This window comes from Apodemus sylvaticus, chromosome 23, assembly GCF_947179515.1.
Source record: "Apodemus sylvaticus chromosome 23, mApoSyl1.1, whole genome shotgun sequence".
Taxonomy (NCBI): domain Eukaryota; kingdom Metazoa; phylum Chordata; class Mammalia; order Rodentia; family Muridae; genus Apodemus; species Apodemus sylvaticus.
The window spans coordinates 37,179,438-37,207,426 of NC_067494.1; the positions used below are offsets into that span (position 1 = coordinate 37,179,438).

The window sequence follows — 27,989 nt, forward strand, 5'->3', positions numbered from 1 at the left end:
CATGTATCTCAAGAAAGTGGTTTAAAACATAGAAAACAAACTTAAAGCCTTTCACAAGTTAATCATAACACAAAAGCACAGGGTTAGGGAAACAGCTTAGTGTGTGAACTGTTTGCTGCATACATATGAGGACCTGAGCTTGGATTCCCAGCACCCACATAAAAAGCAGGGCGCAGTTGGCCATGCTTGAAACCTCAGCATTAAGTAAGCAAAGACAGGTAGATACCAGAGCTTTCTAGTTAGTCAGGTGTAGTAGTCAGGGTTCTCTAGAGTCACAGAACTTAGGGAATGTCTCTCTATATTAAGGGAACTTATTGGAATGACTTACAGTCTGCAGTCCAACTAGCCAACAATAGGCAGCTATGGAGGGGAAGTCCAAGAATCTAGTAGTTGCCCAGTCCCACGAGACTGGTTGTTTCAGGTGGTCTTTTGTAGAAGCTAAAGAAGTGGGCTCCAACAGATGTGCTGGCGAGTGCAAATAGACAAAGAACAAATTTGTCCTTACAAAGGCCACCAGCAGAAGGTATGGTCCAGATTCAAGGCGTGTACCACCGTGCCTGAATTTGGAATGTGCTCTGTCTCAGGCTGAATCTTGAACTCAGATCTGATTGCCTCTGTCTCTGGGAATTAAAAGTGCGTGCTACCTTTCTTGGGCCTAAGCTTTTCCTGGTCACTATGCCTTAGATCTGCATCATAGGTGTGCCCTCCATTTCTGGGTTGTAGTTCATTCCAGATGTAATCAAGCTGACAACCAGGAAGAGCTGTCACACCGAGTACCAGAGCCAGGACCATGTTCAGTGAAAGACCCTGTCTCAGGAGATAAGGTGGGAGGAGTGATTGAGAAAGATACCAGATGCCAACCTCAGTTTTCCATGTGTGGACACATGTGGCAACACACACCAGACATCATGTGTGTGTGTGTGTGTGTGTGTGTGCATGCACACATATGAACTAGCTATTTTATGTTAACTTGACTCAAGCTGGAGTTATCTAAGAGAAGGAAACTCTTTTAGATAAATTTCCTCTGTAACTTGAGCTCTAGGAAAATATGTGTAGCATTTTGTTAATATGATCAATGTGGGAGGACAAAAGAAGACAAACCATCTCCTTCAGACCAGCAAATAACCTGCTTCGTTGTCGAAAAAAAATCATTTTTATAAAATTCAAGACCCATTCAAATAAAGAAAAAAGGGGCAGGGTCGGGCCTCTTCAAAGCTAGACCCTGATGGAAATTATTTTGTCTCATGAGGAACAGCCACAAAAGATCTACCGCCAACACTGTAGTTAATGTGGAATATTGACAGCGTTTTCCCAAGACTGGGAACAAGGCAGAGGATTCTAGCACTGCTGAGGACAATATCAAAAGCCCCACCTGATGTGACACATCGATAAAATAAATAGAAGCTATTGAGCTTGGAAAAGAAGCCCTTATCATTCATAGATTATGTGTGTGCACACGAGAAAAAAAGTCCAAGATAGTCTATGAAAAGGTTAATTAAAACAAAGAAAGCAAACACAACCTAAATTGATGTGAAAATCAATTGTATATATCTATAGCAAAGAAATGAAAAATAAAACAAGGCAATTTACAACAGCATCGAACACTTAGGTACTTAGGAATAAGACCCATGGACAATGTGCATACCTTATGATGAAAATTACAAATATGATAAAGGAAATTGAGATTGTTTTAAAATAGAGACAGAGGTGAGAATGTTCATGGGTCAGATAGTGGAATAGCAATTTTCTCAAATTAGTCAATACGTTCAATACAACATCAATCAAAAACACCCCCTCCCCCCATAGTAAAGAACTATTATCAATAAAGGGACTTAAGTTTAAAAAAAAAAAAATCTTCAAACTGATTTATAGCCTGTGGTGGTTTGAATATACTTGGCCCAGGAAGTAGCACTATTAGGAGGTGTGGCCTTGTTGGAGTGGGTGTGGCCTTGTTGGAGTGGGTGTGGCCTTGTTGGAGTGGGTGTGGCCTTGTTGGTGTGTCACTGTGGGTGACACACACTCATCCTAGCTGCCTGCAAGTCAGTTTTCCACAAGCAGCCTTCAGAGGAAGATGTAGAACTCTCAGCTCCTCCTGCACCATGCCTGCCTAGATGCTGCCATGCTCCCACTTTGAGGATAATGGAGTGAACCTCTGAACCTGCAAGCCAGCCCCAACTAAATGTTGTCCTTATAAAAGTTGCCTTGGTCATGGTGTCTGTTCACAGTAGTAAAACCCTAAGACACAGTATCAAAAAGAAAAAAAAGTCTCAGGCTGGAGAGATGGCTCAGAAGTTAAGAGCACTGACTTGCTCTTCCAGAAGTCCTGGGTTCAATTCCCAGTGGTCACATGGCGGCTCACAACCATGTGTAATGGTTGAACTCCTCTCCAAGATAATTGTTTCAAACTGGCTTCTCTCAGCTTCTGACTAAATTTCTTTGGTTGGTCGCATACTAACTTTGGCAATGGGTTCTAATCTTCTAGCACCTTCTCGTTCTCTGGCTCATTCTGTCATCACCTGTGTCTAGCTTGTTCTCTCTGAAACCTGTCTCTATAAAACTGCTCTGGTAGAACTCCCCACCCCCTACCTCCATCTCTTAAGGAGCCTCCTTTCCTGTCTGTTCTTGAGAGAGTTGGGCATATCCTATTTGACTCATTCTGTCTAATCTTTCTCTAATTCGTTGCTTTGTCTGCCCCTTAACTAGACATCACTTTCGAACACGGGTGCTCTCCTGTACAAACTAACCTTACCTACATTGTTTGAGATTAAAGTTGTGCACTAAGGCCATGACTGCACTCCATCCAGATGCGTATCAATCCACCTGGATCTTTGGGTGTGACCCATTGCCAGAGCAGCCATGTTACTAGATTAAAATTCCTCTAGAGAGATCTGCCTGCCTCTGCCTCCCCAGTGATAAATGATTTATTTCCCCTGCCAGTAAAAGGTGCCAATTCAGGCCAGAGTCAAGTATCTATAAACACAGCTTTATTGGGAAACTGCTCTTGGGTGAGTTCATTGGTCCCAAGGATCGAGGCCAGGGACATCACCATGGGGAGGGAGAGAAGGGAGGGGGAGAGAAAGAGAGAAATCAGCAGTGCACAGAGAGGAGGAGGAAGAGGAGGGGGAGGAGGAGGGAGAGGAGGAGGGAGAGGAGGAAAAGGGGGAGGAAGAGAAAGAAGAGAGAGAAAGGCAGGGGAGACTAAAATATCTGGATTATTTAGGGAAGAGTCTCTGGGGTAAGGGCAGCCCAGACTCTGGGCTGCAAATTCAGGGCTGAGGAATGCTGGGAGAACCTGTTATGTCTAACAATTAGTAAAAGGAACCCAAGGTAACAAACATGAGAAGAATGACTGCCCATGAAGTAGCTGACAAGCTGAGGCAGTGACAGAACCGGCCGAGGTCCTGGGTTCCGTCTGTGGCTCACCCTTCATGTATCTCGGGAAGGTGAGGGTTTGTGCAGTCAGAAACTTCCATTAAGCATAAAGTTCATAGTCACTGCCTATCTGCCATTTCTTGCTCAATGTGTCCACCTCTCTAACTCTGTTTTGCGTAAGAACTCCCAGATGGCTAAGCACGGTGGTAACACACTTTTAATCACAGCACTCTGGAAGCAGAGGCAGGAGATCTCTGTGCATTGGAGGCTAGCCTAGTCTACATAGGGAATTCCAGGACATAATGAGACCCTGTCAAACAGACAACAAACAAATAATATCAAACTCCTTGAGAAGAAACCTGGTATCCAGTATTGGGCTTAGTTCCCTGAATTCTCTTTCCTCTGAATCCTTGCAAATCTGAACAAGTCATTCTTCCTTGGGTTTCTCACAACCACAATGAGAGAGATGGGCCAGAGACCAGTGTCATTTCAGGATCACATAAACAACAACATTTTGTTTACTTTAGTATTCAATTAGGAAGAACAGGTAACAGTGGCATGGGTACAACAGTGCTTATTTTAAGTAAACTGGGACATACAGTAGTCAAGTATCTTGCTCCACACAAAACATTACTAGGAGCAAAGTCTGTGTTTTGTCCCATCTATGAATCTAGAGCTCTTTCTTTTCCCAAGATTTATTTTCTTTTTAACTGTATGTTTGTGAACATGTGGACTACAATGCCTCTGGAGGCCAGAAGAGGGCGCCAGACCCCCCTATAACTAGAGTTACAGGTGGCTGTGAGCTGACCAATGCAGGAGCTGGGAACCAAACTTGTTTCCCGTTCTTAACAGTGCACATTCTTAACTGCTGAGCCACCTCTCCAGTCCTGAGTCTAGTGTTCTTAATAAGGTATAAAACAACACATGAATGGAAAATGATACAGTCTTAAAGTAGGCTGGCGCCATCAATCTAGGCTGCCACCATCGGTCTAGGCTGCCACCATCAGTCTAGTTCTCTTACATGGTTAAGATATTTTCTTGGAGTGAAAGTAGCTGGGCATAGCTAACAGTGTTGGAGGTGTTTTGCTGTTTGGTTGGGTTGGGTTTTTTATTTTTGTTTTGTTTGGGTTTTTTTTTTTGTTTGTTTGTTTGTTTGTTTGGTTTGGTTTGGTTTGGTTTTTTCAGGCAGGGTATTTCTGTATAGCTCTGGCTGTCCTGGAACTCCCTCTGTAGACCAGGCTGGCCTTGAACTCATAGATCCACCTTCCTCTGCCTCCCGAATGCTGGGAGTAAAGGTGTGCATCACCATGCCTGGCTCGTAGCTAGCAGCTTTGATATGATTGAAATACTTTTGATTTTTGCCCTCTAATTGTAAATTGCCCAACCAGCATCCTGAACTTCTGTTAAAATCCATTAAAAGGCAAAATGTCAAGGTCTGTGCACTAGAGGTCGCCTTCCCAATGGCGGGCGACCTTACCTTCCGTTGCCTTTTTGAAGAAGGCAAAGTGGGCCCGGTCACGGCAGCAGACATCAGTGTGACCAGCAGGTGGCACCAGAATGCTGTAGATCCAAGAGTTGCTGTCCTGGCTGAACAGTTCTTTTACAATCTTGTTCGTCCCTCAGGGCAGGCTGTGCTAAGTGCATTATTTTAATGAATGTTTAAATATGACGTTATTTTGTGGCCAATAGAGTCTATGCAAACACCCACACCCACACCCACCACTTGTGTTCTGAAAGCAAACAAACAAAACCAAAACAAGATAGGTTGCTAGAAATAACAAGTTAAAGAGGATGTGAAAGAGACTTAGAGAGTGACAGCTCAGATTTGAGTTTTCACTCTCCTTCCTGTATGACAATCACAAAAACTCACAGACACACCTGAGACCCGGAAAGCGAGGAGCCCACAGGGTTCCAGCTTTTTCCTCTCTGGGAAACTGGCATATTTCTCTCCTCCCCATTTAATTCAGGTAAGTGGTCCAAGCAGGACAGGTTAAGGGGAGATCTGGGTGTGTCAAGAGCACCCGCAGTATGTCCGTGGCTTTCTATATCGTGTGAGCTCTAAGATGCTCTCTCCCGCACCAAGCATTCATCCCACTGCCTAACAGCGATTCCTGAGGTTCCGACTGCTTACCTCACCTCCGCAGACCCGAGGACTTCTTGTCTCAGGAATTCACTTGACTCAGCCATGCGGAGCTGCAGGAGACATGCACTAAGGTCTTTCATCTAAACCCAGAGCCTGACGCTCATGACGACTCTGCTTACTGATCATTTAATTCTGTGACACTCCAGGGGCAAAATCCCACCCACCAAGGACGAACATGAAGTTAGCATCTTGCTATTGTGAGTGCTGGCACAGTTAAGACTTACAGAACCCGTGAGGAAGACTAATTTACCTCATGCTAAACCTTTTTACATCAATGTAAGGAGTGTGGAGAAGTGACTCTTCCTCAGAACAGACGTGTACTGGGGACGTGTCAGGAGTCAGGTGTTTGATGAATCCCAACACTCTGCAGAGACAGTCAGATCTGTAAGTTCAAGGCCAGCCTGGGCTACGGAGCAAGTTCTTGGACAGCCAGGGCTACCCAGAAAAACCTTGTCTCAAAAAAGCAAAACAACATTGTGCCACCCTTTTTGCATCCATTCTTTCAGCCATTAGAAACAATGAATTCATGAAATTCTTAGACAAATGGATGGAGCTGGAGAACATCATACTAAGTGAGGTAACCCAGTCTCAAAATATCAATCATGGTATGCACTCACTAATAAGTGGATATTAGCCTAGAAAATTGGAATACCCAAAACATAATCCACACATCAAATGATGTACAAGAAGAATGGAGGAGTGGCCTGGTTCTGGAAAGACTCAGTGTAGCAGTACAGGGCAAACCCAGAACAGTGAAGTGGGAAGGGGTGGGTGGGAGAACAGGGGGAGGGAAGGGGGCTTATGTGGCTTTTGGGGAGTGGGGGGCCAGAAAAGGGGAAATCATTTGAAATGTAAATAAAAAATATATCGAATAAAAAATATTTTAAAAAAGCAAAACAACAAACAAAAAGACACCCACCTGCATTTGTGTGTGTCGTGCGTGAGGTATGTGCACATGTGGGAATGTGTACATGTATGAATGGGTGGAGGGGGGTGAGGGGTGGGGGGGGTGGGGGTGGGGGGGTAGGGGGATGGAAGGTAGGGTGGGGGTGGGGTGGGGGTGGGGGTAAGCTTCAGCTGTCATTCCTCAGGAGTGGTCCACTTTGATTTTTGAAATAGGGTCTCATCAGCCTGGATATCACCAACCGGCTCAGGCGTGTGGGCTGGCCCTCGAACCCCAGGAATCGTCCTATTGGAAGAGGCAAAGCTAACCTGTAAGCCCCTCTTGCCCAAGGACAGATAGCTTCCTGGACAGCTGGGGGCTGTGGTTCTTGGGGAATCACAAGCCATGTACTCTCTATCCCTTAAACAACGTTGTTTTCACCAGATATGCTTGACTGGATGTGGGAAGGAATTATGTAGGCAGAAAATACGTCAGTATATTCCGGATTCTGATTGGTCCTGATGGAAAATATGGTGGCCGTAATGTTTTGTGTATCTAAACGTCTACAAAGCATGATTCACAGCCATTTCCTGGGGAACCCAAGAGTGAACCGGGCCACAGCCCATCATCGTGGACGGTATTTAATTGAAACTTGCTTCAAATTTGGCTCAACATTGTGAAATTGGTCTTTCTCCTGTGACTTTTAGGATTAACGCTTATCTCTGCCTCCTGAACTCTGAGATCACAGCAAAATGCCCAGGATTTCGTGGGGGAGCAGGGAATAAATCAGATGTCCGTAAATGAACTAAGCAAGAAGTTATTCCTTAAACAATGACATAAAATGATCACGCGATTCAGCCAATTGTCAGAAATGAAACAAAAACTTCAGATCTACGAGAATCACCACCCCTAAGCCTCAGTAGCTCCCCCAGTAACTCCTCTACCACACCCCTTAGTTCTCTGTCATATTAAGTTTTACTTTATGGTGCCAGGGACTGTCCGCCAGCCCTCAGCTACACTCCTAGCGTGTCACAGAGTTCTTTCTCTTTGCCCTCTCACCAGTTAGTGACAGAGGACAAAAAAAACCAAAAGCAGCAGGTGAAACTCCAGATGCTGTCAGTCACCGGAATCCCTCTCACCCTCCCCTGCTCCCACCCCATCTAAAGAAAAGCTACTCATCTGTAAATGTCTGTAAATCTGCAAATATCTGAGGATGACATCATAAGAAGGAATTTTGTGCCTAAAGAGTTGGCCTTTCTGTGATCTCCATACCTAAGAGAATGGCTTGAAGAGAATTCTTTATTTTTCTTATGTATACTGACTGGCTATGTGTGGCAACTTGATACAAGTTAGTCATCAGAGAGGAAGGACTCTCCATTGAGGAAATGCCTCCATGAGACCAAGCTGTAAGGCATTTCCTCTATTAGTGATCAATGGGTGGGGCCAAGCCTATGGTGGGTGGGGCCATCTCTGGGCTGGTGGTCCTGGGTTCTATAAGAAAGCAGACTGAGCACTATATGGCGAACAAGAAAGCAACACCCTCCAAGGCCTCTGCATCAGCACCTCCCTCTACCTTCCTGCCCTGCTTGAGTTCCTGTCCTGACTTCCTCCAGGGATGGGCTGTGATCTGGAAGTGTAAGCCAGATAAACCCTTTCCTCCCCGACTTACGTTTTGTCATAGCAATAGAAACCCTAACTAAGACATCATGGTTTCAGAGATTTCACTTTGGAGTCCTCCATGTCACTGAATCTGAGTCTGCAGTAAGACAGGACGCTGTGGCTACAGGACCGTGTGGCAGAGGAAGCTGCCCACCTCAGCGGAGCCCAGAGGCAGAGAGGTAAGCAGCCAGACCGAACTTTCAATAGCAAGCAAGCCTCAGTGATTCACTGTCCAATCTTTCTGCTACCTCCTATAATATTACCACCAGCTAGGAAAGACACACTCCACATAGAACACTACAGGGTACATTTTACATTCAAATACCAATAGCGATGCACTGCATTTACACTGCAAAGAGTCAACGTATCAATTCACCGCTCCTCCTTGCTGCCCTGCCTAGCTTTAGTAACTTCCAAGATGTTCTAGAGATGTATAGGCTCTCCGTTTTCAGTTCTAAATTGCACTTCAATTGCTGTCACAAAGACCCTATCGATGAAGACATTGCAGGCTTTGGCTTCGGGATGTAAAGAAATTAATATTAAACTGATGAGGAAAGTCCTCCCTGCTCCTAGCTTCTACAGTGCAGAAAGGTGCTGCCCCCTGCCTGCTGGAGGAGAAAAGACACCCATGCCATTTCCCCTCCAGCACTGACACCTGCAGGCTCCAATGCCAGCTTGGCGGTAAGTTGTGTCTGCTGATGTGGACTAACTGTTATGGAGTAGCTAACCACTTTCCAATTGAATTTGAGACATAGGGACTGGAACTCACTGAGACATTAGGGACTTGATAAGAAATCTGTAATTACAGTCCTCTATCATTATCATCAGATGTGATTTTAAATCAGAGTCTTGCTTTTCTGGTGTGTTGGTGTATCCAAGGCTCACTGTGGTGGGAGAACTGGGTTCTGATGATGCCAAGTAGCCTTGGTTTCTGTTGCTTAATGTTCTTGCACTTGCCTTTCGTCATCTGGTTATCTCTGGAGTTAGCTGGTCTTGCTGTCTCTGACTGTGGCTTGTCCTTCCTGCAAGCCTGTGTGTCTCCTGGAAAACCAGCTCTCTCCCGGCAGTATTTGGGTAAGGAGCACTGTGGCACAGGGTCAGTTCAGGACATAGATGGAAACAGGAAGGATCCTGTCCCAGGCCGTTCCTCGGTTCCTGTGTCCTGAGGGTTCTGGGGTGGGTCCCTCTGAGAAGCAGTGGTGTCTTACCTGTGCTTACAGGCGAGTCTGAACTCTTGGGAGGCCAGCTCTCTCCCAACAGAAACAGGAAGGCTGTTTCAAGTCTTTCTCTCACCTCCCATTGCATACTTCCTATGCAATCATATCTGTGAGTTCTGATGCATTTCCAAAACTTTTCCCATAGTTCTTGTCTCCACATCTAATTCCTGGGGACAGAAACCAGGAAAGTGACAGCTGATAAGTGAGGGTATTGGAGACAAGAGTCCAGGGAAGGCAAAGGTAGGAGAGCAGTTGTAGAATATGCCAGGGAACATGTCCAGCCAGTCAGCAGTGGACGCTCCTTCATATTCACCTGCTTTGTGAGAAAAATCAAGTCATAGGAATGTTTCACCATTTTCTTAGAACCCATAGTTAACCCATAGCATACTGACTTCCCTCCTTTTCTGATTTCTCAGGACCCTCTGCCACTCCCAGCCAGGTACCCACAGAGATACCATCTCCCATGACAGGTGAGTTGAGGAGATTCTGGTGGCTGGGGAATGAAGTTCTGCTACAGGTGTGACTGAAGATATGGTCCCTATCCTCAAGCAGAATACTCACAGGCTTAATGGGTTCAAGAAACATTTTGGTAGAAACAGTAGACAGTTTCATGTGGAGACATTGTACTTAAGAGGGAAGGAGACTCCTAAAGTACAAACTAATAACTGGTTCTTTCATGACACTTGTTTAAAATTGAGATACAATTCACAAACCATGTGTTTACTAAGATGGTTTTAACTACACAAATACAAGCTAACCAACCAACCAACAAACAAACAAACCAACCAATCAACCAACAAACTAAAAAGGCAGCAATCACTCAACCAAGTAATCAGTCAGGACAAGCATTGGAAAGATTTAGAGCTTATGTTAGTTTGGGTTTTATTGCTGTGAAGAGACACCATGACCAAGGCAATTTTTATAAAGGAAAATATTTAATTGGGGCTGGCTTACAGTTTCAGAGGTTTAGATCATTGTTGTCATGGTGGGAAGCAGCAGACATGGTGCTGGAGAAGGAGCTGAGAGTTCTACATCTTGATCCACAGGCAGCAGAAGGAGACTGCATAGCTTGAGCATAGGAGACCTCAAAGCCCATTCCCATAATGATACCCTTTCTCCACCAAGGCCACAGCTCCTAACAGTGTCACTCTCTATGGGACAAGCATTCAAACATGTGAGTCTATGGAGGTCATACCTATTAAAGACACCCCAGAGTTTTCTGCATTACATCTACTACATATGATTTGAAAACTAGTCTTGTGTTCAATCAGAAATTAAAGAGAGTTATCCTATGACCCAGTGATTCTGAAACTCTTACACTAGTACCAAACAAAAATTAAAAACCTAAAAGAAAAAGAAAATTGAAAACTTGCTGTCTTGGCTTTTTTTTTATTGCAGTGATAAGACACAATGACCAGTGTAACTTATAGAAGAAAAAAGTTTACTGAGCCTTACAGTTTCAGAGGGTGAGTGTATGACCATCATGGTAGAGAGAACAAGAGAATTAGAGTGAGAGAGAGAGGAGTGAGAGATTGAAAGCGTGTGAGCGAGCAAGCAAGAAAGAGAGAAAGAGATACTTTCTTCAACAAGGCCACACTTCCTAATCCTTCCCAAACACTTTTACCAACTGGGGAACAGAATTAAAATATTTGAGTATGGGGGACATTCTCATTTAAACTCCTACACTTTTGTTTATATAGGTTCTCATATGTGGATGTTTATAATACCTTCATTCATACTAGCCCCAAAGTTAAAACAACTTAAAAGTCTATCAGTTGAAAAACGGTCCAATTCTTTAAGACCATTGGACACTAAGTTGCAGGGATTTTTTTAAAATTTATTAATGGCAGTAGTTGGACAATACCTGCCAGATGAAGAAACTTTAGAGAATATAGTTGTCTCAGAAGGGGTCTGGAGGGTGGGGACACTTGGGATGAACTGTCATTATTCTATTTCCTTATAGCATTCCTGTTTGGAACTCTTAGAAGCCTCCAGACCTTCCATCTTACCCACAAACAAAATATCTACATCTGGTAACTAGACATTTAAAGCTCAATATAAAAGGGGCACAAGGATGGGTTTCTCCTTCCTACCATCAAAGTCTATCTATAGTCATTTTGCATTGAGTCATAATTTTGTATAGCGTTGGCTGGCCTCAAATCCATTATATAGCAGAGGATGACCTTGAACTGTTCCTCCTCACCTCTTGTGTGCTGGAATTACAAGCATTTGTTACCATACTGTTGTAAGGTTTACTGGTGTAAGGTTGTGCTGGGGATCAAACTCGGGGCTTGATGCATGTTAGTTGTACTGGCTGGTTCTGTGTGTGTCAACTTGACAAAAGTTGGAGTTATAGAGAAAGGAGCCTCCCTTGAGGACATGCCTCCATGGGATCCAACTGTAAGGCATTTTCTCAATTAGTGATGGAGAGGGCATTATGGGTAGTGCCATCTCTGGGCTGGTAGTCTTGGTTTCTATAAGAGAGCAAGCTGAGCAAACCAGGGGAAGCAAGCCATTTCTCCATGGCCTGCTTCCTGAACTGCTTAAGGTTCAGTCCCAACTGATGAACAGCAATGTGGAAAGTGTAAGCAGAATAAACCCTTTCCTCCCCAACTTGCTTCTCAGCCATGATGCTTTGTGCAGGAATAGAAACCCTGACTAAAGTCTTCCTACCACCACCGGCACCAGGGAGCTGGGAAACTCCACAGCCTTCTGTGCACAGCCCACCAGGAGAGAGTGATCTCCCAGTAGCCCGTTCACTTCTGAGGGCAGAGGTGAGATCTCCACCTTCTCTCTGGAGGGGACCAGCTAGGAGCACACAGGGCATAAGGTCAGTGAAGCAGCTAGGATGGAAGTCTTCCTGCTGCCATTTGCACCAGGGAGCTGAGAAACTCCACAGTCTTCTGTGCATAGCCTGCCAGGAGAGAGAAATCTTCCAGCAGTGCTTCCACTTTTGAGCTCAGAGGAGTAAGGACACAGGCTTACAGGCCCACAGAAGGAACAAACTCCAGCCAGAGACAACAATACCAACTAGCACCAGAGATAACCAGATGCGAAAGGCAAGCACAAGAACCCTACCATCAGAAACCAAGGCCACATGGCAACATCAGAACCCAGTTCTCCCAACACAGCAAGTCCTGGATACCCCAACACACCGGAAAAGCAAGAGTTGGATTTAAAATCGTATCTCATGATGCTGATAGAGGGCTTTAAGAAAGACTTAACTCCCTTAAAGAAATACAGGAGAACATGGGTCAACAGGTAAAAGCCCTTAAAGAGGAAACACAAAAATCCCTTAAAGAAATACAGGAGATCATGGATCAACAGGCAGAAGCCCTTAAAGAAGAAACAAACAAACAAACAAACAAATCCCTTAAAGAATTACAGGAAAACACAAACAATCAAGTGAAGGAACTGGAACCATCCAGGATCTTAAAGTGGAAGTAGAAACAATAAAGAAATAACAAAGTGAGACATCTCTGGAGATAGAAAACCTTGGAAAGAATTGAGGAGTCATAGATGCAAGCATCAACAACAGAATACAAGAGATAGAAGAAAGAACTTCAGGTGCTCAAGATACCATAGAAAACATTGACTCAACAGTCAAAGAAAATGCAAAAATGCATAAAGCTGGTAACTCAAAACATCCAGGAACTCCAGGACACAATGAGAGACCAAACCTAAGGATTATAGATATAGACGAGAGCGAGGATTTACATCTTAAAGGCCCAGTAACTATCTTCAACAAAATTATAGAAGAAAACTTCCCTAACCTAGAGAAAGAGATGCCCATGAACATACAAGAAGCCTTCAGACCTCCAAACAGACTGGACCAGAACAGAAAGTCCTCCTGGCACATAATAATCAAAACACCAAATTCACTAAACAAAGAAAAACTATTAAAAGCAGTAAGGGGGAAAGTGCTAGAAGATCCTGGGCAGACCTCATACAGACCCTAAGAGAACACAAATACCAGCCCAGGCTACTATACCCAGCAAAACTCTCAATCATAATAGATGGAAAAACCAAGATATTCCATGATAAAACCAAATTTACACAATATCTGTCCACAAATCCAGACCTACAAAGAATAATTGATGGAAAATGCCAACATAAAGAGGGAAATTACACCCTAGAAAAAGCAAGAAAGTAATTTTCTTCCAACAAACCCAAAAGAAGATACCCACACAAACATAAAAATAACATCAAAAATAACAGGAAGCATCACTATTCCTTAATATCTTTTAACAATAATGGGCTCAACTCCCCCCAAAAAGACATAGACTAATGAAATATTTCTCATGTAAATCTTCAATTTTATCAGAAAATGTTTGTAACTCCCCTTTTAATTAATTTAGTAATGTTTTCTATGTCTACCATTTTATCTGCATTATTTTTCATGATAATCTTCAATTTTAATATGTCTTTCTATATATTTCCTCTATTTTATCAGAAATGTTTTCAATGTAAATCTTTGGTTTTATCACAAATGTTTCTAATTCTACCTTCAATTAATTTAGAGTTTTTATATCTACCATTTTATATGTAAAATTTTCCATGAGACAGTCAATTTTAAGGTGTTTGTCTATATATTTCATGAATTTTACCAAAAATATTTTCCATATAAATCTTCAATTTTATCTGAAAATGTTTATAATTCCACCTTCAATCAACTTAGGATTATCTTTATGCCTATCATTTTATCTATATCATTTCCATGATAATCTTTAATTTTAACATGTTTTTCTATATATTTCAATTTTATCAGAAATATTTTCCATGGAAATCTTCAAGTTTATCAGAAAAATGTTTATAATTCCACTTTTAATCAACTTAGGAATACTCTGATGTCTACCATTATTATATCTATATAAAATTTCCATGATAATCTTCAATTCTAACATTTTTTCTACATTTTCTACAATTTTTTTCAGAAATATTTTCCATGTAAATCTTCAATTCTATCATGTTTCTATTCCATATTTCAATTAATTTAGCAATGTTTTACATGTCTACTACTTTACTCTTTAATTGTCCATGAAAACTGTCAATTTTAACATGTTTATCTGAAATATTTTCCATGTAAAAAAAGAAACCCTAAGACAACCTCTGACCTCCACATGTGCTTGTCAATGTCTACTGTGCTCCAAGAATTCCACGTGGGATGGAAAAGTCTCTTTCCTGATACCTCGCACATTGTAGGTATCATAGTAGGCCTGTGTAATGGCTTTTCTTCAATCTTCTCTAGCAAGGATTCAAGGTTCATTATAAAATACCTGGCTTTCACAGCTGACCTGTTCCATTGTCTGTGCACAAACACTTGTTCTCTAATAGTCTGCATTCCTCTGGTGGCCCATAGCTTTAGCCTTTACCCTAACCTTAAGTCACAGTTGGAAATGTCTACTTTTTTAGAAGGGAAATGTGCCCTCCAGAAAGTGGGGTACGGTGTTCCTTTTCATTAGTATATAATCTATGTGATCAGCATAGTCTTCTTTGTTTATAGTAGACATATTTCAAGACTTCAAATAGGTGCCTAGAACTATAGAAAGTACCAAATCCTGTACCCATCATGTTTTTTTTCCTGCATACATTCTGGCATTTTGAGGCCATTATATTAAGAGGCATCTGGCTAGAATGTCTGTGACAGTCGATCTGACAAACAAGATGTCTGTTACATCTTCATGAACAGTGTATACACATCTGCAACATTGGTTTACTTTCTGAAATGTAATGGTGTGGGATGGTGTAAAGTTTTTTATTTCTATAATTTTTCCACTCAACATTTTCAACCTAAGGTTGATTACACGGGATGGAAACCATATGAAGCAAAACTACGCATGGGAGGACACTCCTGAAAAATACATCCATGGCTTCCTGGTATTAGACAGTCTTAATCTTCTCTGAAAGGCCTGAATAGTCAAATTCAGAGAGATTGGAAATGATCACTTCTGGAAGATGAGGACAGAGAAGGGGAATGTGGGAAGTACTATTGTGTGATGAAGATTGTTGTGGAAGAACTCCAAACAGACTGGACCAGAACAGAAAGTCCTCCCGACACATAATAATACAGTCTCAGGCTATAATTGTCAGTGTGCTAAGACCCATTGAATGGCTCACTTAAAACAACTAGTAAGGCAGCTGAGCCAAGAAGTTAGGGCCTACACTAGTTCATGGGAGGAGAGGTAAGAGGATATTGAGTTCAGGGCTTGCTTTGTACTACATATGAGTCCACATCTCAAAAACAGATACAATCAGATAACCATAATGCATTGTGTATTTAAAGGTCACAGAGTGATTTTGAATGTTTTCGACAGAAAAAGATATATTATGTAATAGACATATGTGTATCCCATATAAATGTAAATTTTAGTTTTTATGTGTGCTAAATATTGATTTTTGGAAGATGATAGTTTGTTTTATGAATTATACCTCCCAAAATATTAGAAGCAAAACCTGTCTCTTTGGTATCCATCCTGGAACTGCAGAAGAGGCCACACCCTCTACTGGAGACCTACATTAAGGACATTGGAAGGAGAAAGATTTACTCTCTTCTTGGCCTGCTTGCCTTGTGGGACTGAGCAACTGCTAGATCCCTGGACTTCCATTCACAGCTGCTGCTGACCATTGTTGGGGAGTTGGACTACAGACTAAGTCATCAACAAATTCCCTTTCTATGTATCTATACAGAGACTACCCATAAGTTCTGTGACTCTAGAGAACCCTAACACACACACACACACACACACACACACACACACACACACAGATTACTTGGAAATACATCTCAAAAGACAACATCTGTACCTACTGTGACCCACATGGATTGGATCTTAAAACTCAGACTAAGGGATGAGAGGATGAAGAAAGGCTAGATTAACAGATGCTTATCTAGGAAATCAGGGATCAGGTGAATGTTTGCCACCATTGGGAGGCAACCTGGAACTTTAGCATGTTTGTGAGGTACAGCACAAAAGAAGAGCTTGGCAAAGACTGGTAGGTGATCTCTGTGGGTCTCAGTCTCAGGCTGTAATTGTTATGGTTCCCATTAAAGGTTTTAATTACTATGCTTGAGAGAGGAAAAATATAAAAGCGAAAAACACCTCTAACCTAGCTTGTTCAAGCAGTACCCTAATAGCCCACTTCCCTCTTTCCCAGGCATTGAAGGCTAGTCTTATAATTGATCTTGTGTAACATGCTGTTCTTGCAGGATAGGTCAGAAGGTTGCGTGCTGTTTCTGCTTTTGTAATCAAGCTTGCTCGCTCTGCTCCAAAGATGACTTGGACAACCAGAAGACATATAGGTTAAAATAAGCCTTTGCCTACATGTAGGCAAAATACGCATAATCTCACGGTTTTTGCCTTTATAAGCTCTGGGCTGATGATAGGACTAAAGGCTTGGGAATGCTTGTAGTTGAAATCCAGTCAGTCCAGATGCCAGTTCTTAAAAAGCCACTGTCTTAGTTAGGGTTTCTATTCCTGCACAAACATCATGACCAAGAAGCAAGTTGGGGAGGAAAGGGTTTATTCAGCTTACACTTCTGCATTGCTGTTCATCACTAAAGGAAGTTGGGACTGGAACTCAAGCAGGTCAGGAAGCAGGAGCTGATGCAGAGGACATGGAGGGATGTTTCTTACTGGCTTGCTTCCCCTGGCTTGCTCAGCCTGCTCTCTTATAGAACCCAAGACTACCAGCCCAGAGATGGTACCACCCACAAGGGTACCTACCCCCTTGATCACTAATTGAGAAAATGCCCCACAGCCAGATCCCATGGAGGCATTTCCCCAACCGAAACTCCTTTCTCTGTGATAACTCCAGCCTGTGTCAAGTTGACACACAAAACCAGCCAGTACAGCCACTTCCCGTTAAAATTTATTTTCAGCCATGGTGAATCGGGGTGACCCCAGATTCATCAGCTGAAATAGCCAGGGTGAAGGGATCACTCGTGGTAGATTTTACACACACTGGTCACTCAATTGCACTCTTTAGGAAAGTCTTGTCATCCCCTAGGTAAGCCATAGATAGTCCTGAGGGGCTGAAGAATTAGAGTCCTGGACATGCTGTGCCTAGGGCAAGGATACACACTTCACTCTGTGTGTGTCCTTGGCCTTGATCCCAAGGGCTGCAAACAAAACCAGAAGCCATCATAGCCTGGTAGGGTTATACAGACATAACCAAACAGTTGCCACGTTCATTTCCTGCTCCGCCTTCTCCCTGCTATTGTGTAGTGGTCTCTTTGGAGACAATGCCTTTCATCTTGTAGGGAATCTCATTAAGATGTAGCTTGTTCTAAAGAGAGGTGAAACACACCACACTATAGGGCAGGAATCAACTCTGTGACTGAGACAGTCACTGAAACAGACCAGGTATACGAGGCCCATTATTCCCCACAGATATGTAATAGTAAAGATGCTGAGAAACACTTAAGACCAGACTGACCCCAGCTGCCTGGCACAAACTCTCCAACCTGTCCAATGACCCGCAAGTTATGCAGTATGTTTCAGGTTGTCAACTTTTTTTTAAAGATTATATGTAAGTACACTGTCGCTGTCTTCAGACACACCAGAAGAGGGCATTGGATCTTATTACGGATGGTTGGGAGCCACCATGTGGTGAGATTTGAACTCAGGACCTCTGGAAGAACAGTCAGTGCTCTTAACTGCTGAGCCATCTCTCCAGCCCCCAGGCTGTTAGCTTCCTTGAGTCATTGCCCAATACTGGTATGGGTTTTGGTGACATGGCTGCCTTTGAGTCATTGCTGCTTCTGGAAGTAATCCTAATAAAAAAATTTCTGGTTTACCAAATTGGATGTTCGTGGTATCCATACTTTGTCATGGGTGCCCGATCTGGGCACGGGTAGTTAGCATCTGCTCAGGAATAGTGTTGCATGTTACCCTAAGATTTTCCTTGAGTTTTGTGGAACACCATTAGTCAACACAGTTCTTCATGCCTGCTCTCACTTTTATTCCTCAACATACCAGTGATACAAACGTGTTACATTTATCATGCTTTCCGTGACATGTGTGAGTTTTATATACAGACCTGGGAAGAATAAGGACAGTTAGCCCAGATACCAACAGATCAGACAGGGTGACCAGAGAGCCTTCACCCACATCTTCAAGGCCACCTAACTCTTTTGGAAGGTAATGGCCTCAGAAAATGCAATGAGGGAAAAGAGGACTCTTTTTAAGAGTCACTTGGTGACAGGAAATCGTCAGGTGTGGGTGGCTCTCCTTCATTTCTTCAATCAGCTTCCGGATACTGGGCTTAGCGCCATCATAGTTCAACCTAGGTTGCAACCGAAGGAGAAAAAAAAATGGTTTCTTTTGAGAAAAATCCATGTAAACATCCCGCATGCCTTAAATGTCTTGTGGGCCACTTTAATACTACACTGCAAGGTGGAATTGCATAGTGATATTTTACATTTTATTTTGGTGTCTGCATGTGTGCCCAGTCACGTGCTGGTGGAATACACTCCCGTGGCTGTAGAGAGAAGCTAGAGGTAGCCACAGGGATGTCTCTCAACTGATTCTTTACCATAATGCTCATTCCCAGATATATATATATATATATATACATATATATGTGTATATATATATACACACATATATATACACATACATACACATATATGTACATACGTATACATATATACACGTGTGTATATATATGTATATATATACGTATACATATATACACGTGTGTGTATATATACATATATACATATATACACACATATACACACATATATACATGTATATATATATGTATGTATATATATATACATAAGTGTTTTGCCTGCTTGCATGTATGTCTTCAGGCCTGATGCCTGGTTCCTGTGGGATCTCAGAAGGTGACCCTGGATCCCTGGAGCTGGAGTTACAGATAGTTGTGAGCCACTTTGCAGGTGCTGAGGACAAACCTGGGCCCTCTGCAAGAGCAGCACGTGCTCTCTCCCTGACACCCTGGAACTTACCATTTTGATTCACTGGCTAGCTACAAAGCTGCCAGAATCTTTCTGACTCTGTCTCTAAGTACTGGAATTACAGACCTGCATGGCCGTGCCTAGCTGTTATGTGCGTACTGATGATCCAAACTAAGGTCTTCATGTTAGCACAGCAAGAATTTTAGTAACTTTCCAGCCCCAGCCTATTGGGTCTCATGGAACCTATGCTAGCCCCAAATTCATATGTAGCTATTGATGGCCTTGAATTTTTGATCTTCCCCACTCAACCTTTTTTCATTATTTATTCACTTTATACCCCAACATTAGCCCACCTTTCCCAGTTCCTGCTCAAAAACTCTCCCCAATATCCCTTCTCCTCTGAGAACAGGGAGGTCCTCCTTGGGTATCATCTCCTCTTGGCACATCAGGTCACACAGGACTAGGCACATCCTCTCTTACCAAGGCTAGACAAAGTAGCTCAGTTAGGGGAACAGGATCCACAGACAGGCAACAGAGTCAGTCAGGGACAGGCCCTGCTCCAGTTGTGGAGACCTGTGTGAAGACAGAGCTGCACATCTGCTACACCTATGCAGGGGCCTCGTTCCAGCCCATGCTTGCTCTGACTCCACCCCTGCCTTTCAAGTTTACCATCACAAGTCATTTTTATGCAGTTCTAGGGATCAAACTCAAGGTACACCCTAGACAACTATGCTATCAACTGAGTTACTCAGCCCTGCATATTGATTTAGTAGTGAAAAAAAGATATCTGTAGTGACAGAGACACACTACAGAGCCACGGATCCTTCAGTCATATTTTGAATCAGGGTCTGTGAAACCGGGGCTCATCGGTTGGCTAGATTGTTGTATTATCAAGTTTTGGAGAAACTGGAATTGCAAACTCATATACTTAAGTGCATTCTGGGGTTCTCATATATGAGTAGCAGACACTTTATTAAGTAATCTATCTCCCCAGCCACATTTTTGTGTTATTTAGAGAGAGCATTTCATCCTATATAATCTAGGAAAGCTTGAGACTCACCATGTAGGCCCATGTATGGCAATCTTATCTCAACTTGCCAAGGACCAGAAAACAGACCTGAGCCACCACACCAGGCTTGAGACACCATGTTAGACTTGCAGTTTGTTTTCCCTAATAGACAAATGTCTAACAAGTGTGGCTTCTTGGTCTCCCACGCATTCACTCTATGACTGTTTACCCACCAGTGCAATGGAAGGGTCAAAGAGAAGGTTAATATTATTTGGTGACCACTGGATGTGATGGTGCACACCTTTAATCCCAGCATTCGGTAGGCAGAGGCAGGCAGATTTGAGTTTGAGGTTAGCTTGGTCTACAGAGTGAGATCCAGGGCTATACAGAGAAACCCTGTCTCGAAATTTTTTAAATGTTATTTGCTGACTAAATGCCAATGAATGGAGCAGATTGCCGGTGACTGATGTCAACAGTGAACCATTCTGTAGCATTGAGTGTCTCACCACCACCAAAACCTCCATGGATGAAACACTGTGAAATCAAAAAGAGTGGGGTCACACCTGAGTGTTTGGAGGGGGCAAACTTGCAGTTTCAAGGCTTCACAGAAGGTCTTTACAGCATCCGTTCCCATGGAGTTCTGAGACAGGTCTAGGGTGTTCAGGGTGCTGTTGCTTGCGAGAGTCTCAGAGAAGTCGTTGCAGTTAGATGGACTGATGGAGCATCCACACAGCCTTGCAGACAAGACACAAAGCTCATTAAGTCTTATCCAGTACTGGATCCTAACTAGTGCACTCTAATGCTCACCACCTAGGCCAAGTTGTGCTTGCTTGTGACAGTGATGGCGGTTACCAACAAGTTTCTGCTCAGATTTGAGGACCCTAGAAAGGAGGCTACATGGTACTGTAAAGAGGGTTAAAAGTTTTCTCGTGGGGAACCAGATTTCATGTCCCTAGATGGTCACACACTGTCAAACTGAGAACTCTATGCGTTTATCACTATAACCTGTGTTGTTTGCAGGTTTAGTAAGAGAAGCCGCGTTTTACAGCTAAGTGTGGTTAATGAAGACTCTTACAACGGATCACAGTGATAAGAGTAAAAGAAGTGTTTACTGCCCAACCATAGAGGGTCATGTTCATCAGCTTCTCTCCTTTCAAGGTTCAGGAAAACATCTTTAAAGGGGGGAACTAAGAGCTGGAGCATGGAGGGGAGCCACGTGGAACACTATCATAAGGACACGGCCTGACCGTCACACACATGAGCTCATATCAACTATAGTTACCTGCATTAGACCTGTACAGAACAAACTAGTCAACATGTCAGCATAGATGAGCGAGGGGCTCCAGAGACTCCCCTCCTTACTGAGGAGCTATCATCAGTTGACAGAGGAAGAATCACTTCGGAGATGAAGACGTGGTAGGTTGCCCATGTCTGCACACCTATGTGCATACGATCAGTATTGGATTAAGCGGACTGAATAATATTAACAATAAAAGAACATGAAGTTGGGAGGAAGATAGATTAGGCAGTCCCAGGAAAGACTTGGGGCTAGTGGAGGAATAGATCAAAATACATGGTAAACATATATGAGAATCTCATACAATAAAAAGTTACAAATTTAAGTAGCAGCTAATTAATTCAACCAATGCTATGGGTATCATCCTGTAGGACAGGCACATGGGTGTGAGGGCCCAACACCCTCACACCTCAACAATGAGCAACAGAAACTTCTTCCCTTATGGAAAACAAAAACAGTGTACTGTGTAGCATATTACATGAACAAGGAAGGATTATGAAAGAAAAGGAGTATTGGGGTCCCAGATCAAGGGCTGTGGGTGACATGAGAGAAGAGAGAGAAAGAGCTGCAGATATCTGGAGTAGGAGATCTCCAGACAGGGAAACAACTCACCCAAAGGCCTGATGTTGCCTTACAGGTATTATGTGAACTTGTATCAAGCTGAGGGGGCCTATACATATATGATGCATGCAATCACCGCATCTACATAACATATGGTGGTGTATGTCAGTGGTCCCAGCTCTTGGGAGGACCAGGAGTCAAAAGTCCTCTTCTGCTCGATAGAGAATTTGAAGCTAGCTTGGGATACATAGGAAAAGGTTAATAACATTGTGGGTGGTGGGTGGTGAGATAGAATGGTAGAGGTAAAGCCTTGGGGCTCACATGGTAGAAGGAGAGAACACACTCATGTTTTGGAATGCTCTAACTCTCTCTCCACCTCAAAATAAGGATAGTAAACATTTAAATAAAGTTTGAGAAGAAAAACTACAGGCGAAACAAAGATGTTCAAATATGATCCATGTAAGGTCAACACATGCACCTAGATGCTGCTATGTTTGAACAGGTAGAGATACAAATTCTAACTGGAAGAAGGTTCCAAGATCTCCAAATAGACTGGACTTGGAAAGAAGAACGGATAGAGGAAAACACCCAAAGTGAGGAAGTAATCTGCTCAGAGGACAGCTTATACTGAAGGTCTTAGGTAGGGGAGAAAGGCCCAAAGACCCATTCCATTTTGAACAAAGAGCTCAACTCACTCTCTAGGGAAACAGGAAAATGGCTATGTTCAACACAGGAGAAAGGCTTCCTTCCATCTGGGGTTGCCAAGTGTACAGGAGGCAGAGAGGAGGGGCTGCAGAAGCAATCGAGTGATGTGCACACGCATGGTGGACATGTGGACACATATGCAGGGACACATATGTGGAATATCAAGCTCATCTCAGGTCATGGGTTAAGTTCAGTCCGTGCTGCTGAATGAACTCCACGTGGCAAGCGCTGAGTTCATGGCTTGGCAAGTGTTTGAATAATAATGCTAGATTATTATTATCTTTTATCATGACAGCCACGTTTTCAGCAGACACACCCAACCCTGTTTCACAATGACTCCATCATAATGCATGATTAATACACACTAGCAAACATTAAAAGTAAAAGGCATACTAAAAATACTGTTGCCTGATTGCAGCAATATTGATGCTAGGCCACAGTACAGAGTCAGCCAGACCTGACATAATTCTGCCACTTGGTAGGCTGAGGGAAGGGATAGTGAGCCCAAGGCCCTCATGTAGGCATCTATTAAAATAGCCTGTCTTATGCATATGTGTATTGTTTTATTTTTTGAGGCTGAGTCTTACAACACAGCCAAATCTGGCAATAAACCCTCAATCCTCCTGCCTCATGCTCTTGAGTGACGGGATTTTAGTCATGTACCATTTACTCCCAGTTTAAGATTCTTTTCCCCTCTGCCCCTCAAAGATGCTGGTATCTGGATTGCCCTCTGAGGATTCTGTTTTGATTATCTCGTGGCATTGCTTGGGTGCTTAAGTTTTAAAAGCGTACAAGCATTTCTCTTAAAAAAAAAATAGAAAAATAGATATGGAACACTGAAAATATACCATACTAACATGTGTTACAAACACAAGATCACATGTTTTATTTTAAAACATTTAATTGACAAGCTAGGTTACATAGGGTGACCCACCTGTAAACATAGCTCTCAGGAAACTGGACTAGAAGACTGCAAATTTGAGGGTGCCCTGGGCTATGTAGTAAAACCTCTTTCAAAATATTTGATGCAGCTTATATGCGGGGTATACAACATGATGATTTGATGCCTCTTGTGCATCAGTGTCTACAAAGAAATAATTTGGTCACTACTACACTGTGTTGGAGCATCCAAATTTGTTTTTATAATCTTGTATATATGTTATATATTATGTATTATATATTATGCAATAATATATTAATTATATTAGATAGTACAATAATATTATACACACACACATATATATGTATGTATATATATATAATACAATGTGTGTATAATATTTGGAGTTCTACCAATATTTACTTTCTCAGCCCTAGACCTTGGAGGTCTTACTCTCTGCTTCTGTGAATCTGGCTTTTTAAGTTTTCCTGGCATTCATTGAAGACCTACTGATACTACTTTCAAGTATAACAAGCCAAGCACCACCGACAGATTTGGTAGGTTAAGCAAAGTGTGGCAGATACCTACAATGGAGTATTGCTCAGCCATAAGACAAGGAACTCTGGCATCTGTGACAAATGGGAATGAATAGGGAGGACATTTGTTGGGTGACAATCATATGACTGCACTTCTACGAGTCTCTCACTGTTAAGGGCTGTCATGAAGAGCATTTGATTGATGCTCCTAACTTGCCTGGGATTTGTAGGACAGAATCAAGTAGACTCCATTGACCTTACTGAGGCCATAGGTATAATGTCCAACTCTTACCTCTCTAATATAGGGATCTGGGCAGCAATGGGTGATTGTGCTTGGCTTGATGCATCTTATCCTTAATTTTTTTTAAGAGGAGACATTTGCATACCCTGCTTGTGTAATGTGTGTCCCTGTGTGAATGTTCACATGTGCCATTGTTTGTAGAGGCCAGGAGCTCGATACTGTTTTCAGCATTCTCTATCTCATATTTTGAGATAAGCCTTCTCTATGAGCCCGGGATTTGTAATTTGGCTAGAATGGCTGCCCATTTGCCCCAGAGATGCCCAAGTCCCTGCTTTCCCAGTGCTGACATTATAGGCATCACACTTGACTTTTCTATGTTGATGCTAGGAATGTGACCCCAGTCTCACGATTGCACAGCCAGCATTCACATCCATTAGCTAACCTTTAAAAAACAAACAAACAAAAAAACAAACAAACAAACTTTACATGTGGCGCACCAAAGACCAGAGCAGGAACAGACATCAGAAAGCACACTGTCTCTCCAGAAAAAGACAGTAAAGCAATCCTGAAAGACCAAGGACCAGGCTGGGAACAGACATCAGAAGCCTTGCAAGCTGAGGAAGGAGATGCAATGACAAAGGCAAGCGAGCAGGGTGACCTCTAAGAACACAAAGCCCATGTGCTAGCTAAATCTGATGCATGTGCGGATCTACACCATGACATCCCAGAGATGAAAGTGTTGTCTGATGCTTTTAAACCATACCAGAAAACCTTCAGGTCTCACACCATTATCCTACATGGAAGACCAGAAGTTGGGAAGTCAGCTTTGGCCAGAAGTATTATTCTGGGCTGGGCACAGGGTAAACTCTACCAAAGACACGTCCTATGTCATCTACCTCTGTTAGAGAAAGAAAGTGGACAGAGAAGGGCAGTTTGGCACAACTGATTGCCAAGGAGTGGCCAGACTCCTGGGCTCCAGTGACAAAGATCATGTCCCAACCAGAAAGATCATGTCCCAACCAGAAAGATCATGTCCCAACCAGAAAGATCATGTCCCAACCAGAAAGATCATGTCCCAACCAGAAAGACTCTTGTTCGTCACAGATGGTTTGGATGATGTGGGCTCTGTCCTCCAACATGATGATATCACAGTCTCCGGAGACTGGAAGGATGAACAGCCCATATACATCCTAATGTACAGCCTCTTGAGGAAGGCCTTCCTACCCGAGTCCTTTCTCATCATTACCACCAGAAACACAGGCTTAGAAAAGCTCACGTCAATGGTGGTGTCCCCCCTCTATATACTGATTGAAGGACTGTCTGCACCAAGGAGATCTCAGCTGGTCCTTGAGAACATCTCCAATGACTCTCAGAGAATGCAAGTCTTCCATTCCGTGATGGAGAATCACCAACTATTTGTCCAATGCCAGCTGCCCCCTCCTGGTCTGTGAGGCTCTACAGCTGCAGAAGCAGCTGGGAAAGAGATGCACTCTACCCTGCCAGATGCTCACCGGTTTGTATGCTGCACTGGTGTTCCACAAGCTCACCTTGAGAAGGCCTCCCCAGGGCGCTCTCAGTCAGGAAGAGCAAATTACCCTAGTGGGTTTGTGCAGGATGGCAGCTGAGGGACCGTGGACCATGAGGTCGGTGTTTTACGATGATGACCTGAAGACCTGCAGCCAAAAGAAGTCTGAGATCTTGGCCCTCTTTCAAATGAACAGCACGTGAGCAGTGTTGTATTTTCTTCCATCTTGGCGTGCAGATTTCTTTGCTGCCCTGTATTATGTTTTAGAAGGGCTGGGGAGTGGAATCAGTATTTTTTTTCCTCATTTTAAAACAAAAAACAAAAACAAAGGAGCATCTCGGAGGTGAGAAGAACTAATGACACTCACCTCCTCAGGAAGAATTGTCTCTTATTTGGCCTCATGAAGAAGGATATCTTGAAGACTCTGGAAGTTCTGTTTGGATGTCTCATGACCCCGACTGGTAAGACTGGTAAGAAACTCCAACACAGGTCTGATAGGTCACCAGGTCATTGGCACCAGCCCGACGGACACCCTGGATGTCTACTATCTGAGTCTCAAGATATAGTTTGTTCACATGGTTCTCAATGGCTTCCAAGAAGTGTGGCTTCTGATTAACCAGAAGATGGACTTGATGGTATCTTCCTAACTGTCTCCAGCACTGTCAGAACTTGAAGGCAATCCAGATGGATCAGAGACCTCTTCTTGGTGGATAATACTCTCGAGCTGTGCCCTGTTGCTCTCCAGGAGACACAGGGTAAGCCCCTCCTCCCAAAGTGGTGGGAAAATGTCTGCTCTGTGCTCAGCACCCACCCGAACTTGAAGGAGATGGACTCGGGCAACAGCATCTTGAACAAATGGGCCTTAAAGACTGTGCCTGGAGTTGAGGAATCTGTCCTGCATTGTACAGAAGCTGACCTTTAAGAGTGCAGAGGTCCTGTCTGGCCTGAAATATCTCTGAATGCTCCTTGCTAGCAACCAGAATTTAAAATACCTCAATCTAGGGAACACTTCCATGAAGGATGACGACATGAAGTTAGCCTCTGACACACTGAAACATCCAAGCTGCTCCCTGGAGACTGAGGTTGGATACCTTCTTTCAAGCGCCAGCCTAAGACCAGTCTCAGACTGGTCAAAAATAAGGTGGGAGGAAAGAGCGTCACATCCCTCAGGGATGCCTTCAGTAGCTCAATGTGTCCACTGCAGAAGCTGATGCCAGACAGCTGCGACCTCACACCTGTCAGCTGCCACCTTTCTGGCCTCAGCCCTTTTCAGCAACCAGAACTATGTGACTCGCCTGTGCTGGTCAAACAAGAGCCAGGGGACTGAAGAAGTGCAACAGCTGTGTCAGTTCCTGAGGGATCCGGAAGGTGCTCTACAGCGGCTGATAATGAATCACTGCAACATTGTACATGATGCCTACAGGCTTCCTGGTGTTGATACTTACAAACAGAAAGCTGACGGACCGAGACTGGCCATGAATCCCTTAAATAGTGCAACAAAGCTACTGTGTAAAGCCTTAAAGGAACCCACTTGTCACCTTCAAGAACTGGAACTGGTGGACTGCCAGCTCACAGAGGACCACTGTGAGGACCTGGCCTGTATGATCTCAACAACCAACCACTTAAAAAGCATGGATCTTGGAAACAACACCCTGGTGACAAAAGGAGTCACAGCCCTGTTGGAGGGACTGAAGCAAAGTAGCAGCTCCCTGAGGAGACTTGGGTTGGGAGCATATGAGTTGACTTCCAACTGCTGTGAGGCATTGTCACAGGCCCTCTCTTGCAACCCACACCTGAACAGCCTAAACCTCCTGAAGAATATGTCAGTACATCAGGGATGTTCAAGCTGGGCTCTGTGTTCCAATGCCCTGCCTCTAACCTGTGGATAACTGGCCCGTGGAAACAGGACTATGCCCAGGTGAGAAGACAGCTGGAGGAAGTGCAGTTTATCAAGTCCCAATTGGTGATTCATGGTGAAGGGTATACTATTGATGAAGATGACCGGAACTGGTAGAAAAACTGAAGACGTGAGCCCCCTT

The 27,989-nt window shown here is 43.4% G+C and overlaps 1 protein-coding gene and 1 pseudogene across 3 annotated transcripts in view; one reads left to right on the top strand and one right to left on the bottom strand.

Moving 5' to 3' along the window:
- Positions 1-18,227: 18,227 nt before the first annotated feature.
- Positions 18,228-27,989, bottom strand: part of Nlrp2 (NLR family pyrin domain containing 2) — a 58,884-nt gene continuing 49,122 nt past the window's right edge. For all 3 annotated transcript variants that reach the window (XM_052169856.1, XM_052169855.1, XM_052169857.1), the window contains exons 11-12: positions 20,769-20,939; positions 18,228-18,559 (exon numbers count right to left, since the gene is read on the bottom strand). In XM_052169856.1, coding sequence (XP_052025816.1) covers positions 18,424-18,559; positions 20,769-20,939 — 307 coding nt within the window. In that variant the 3' untranslated portion in view covers positions 18,228-18,423. The remainder of the gene's footprint in view (positions 18,560-20,768; positions 20,940-27,989) is intronic.
- LOC127674219 (NACHT, LRR and PYD domains-containing protein 5-like) lies at positions 24,907-27,973 on the top strand (annotated as a pseudogene).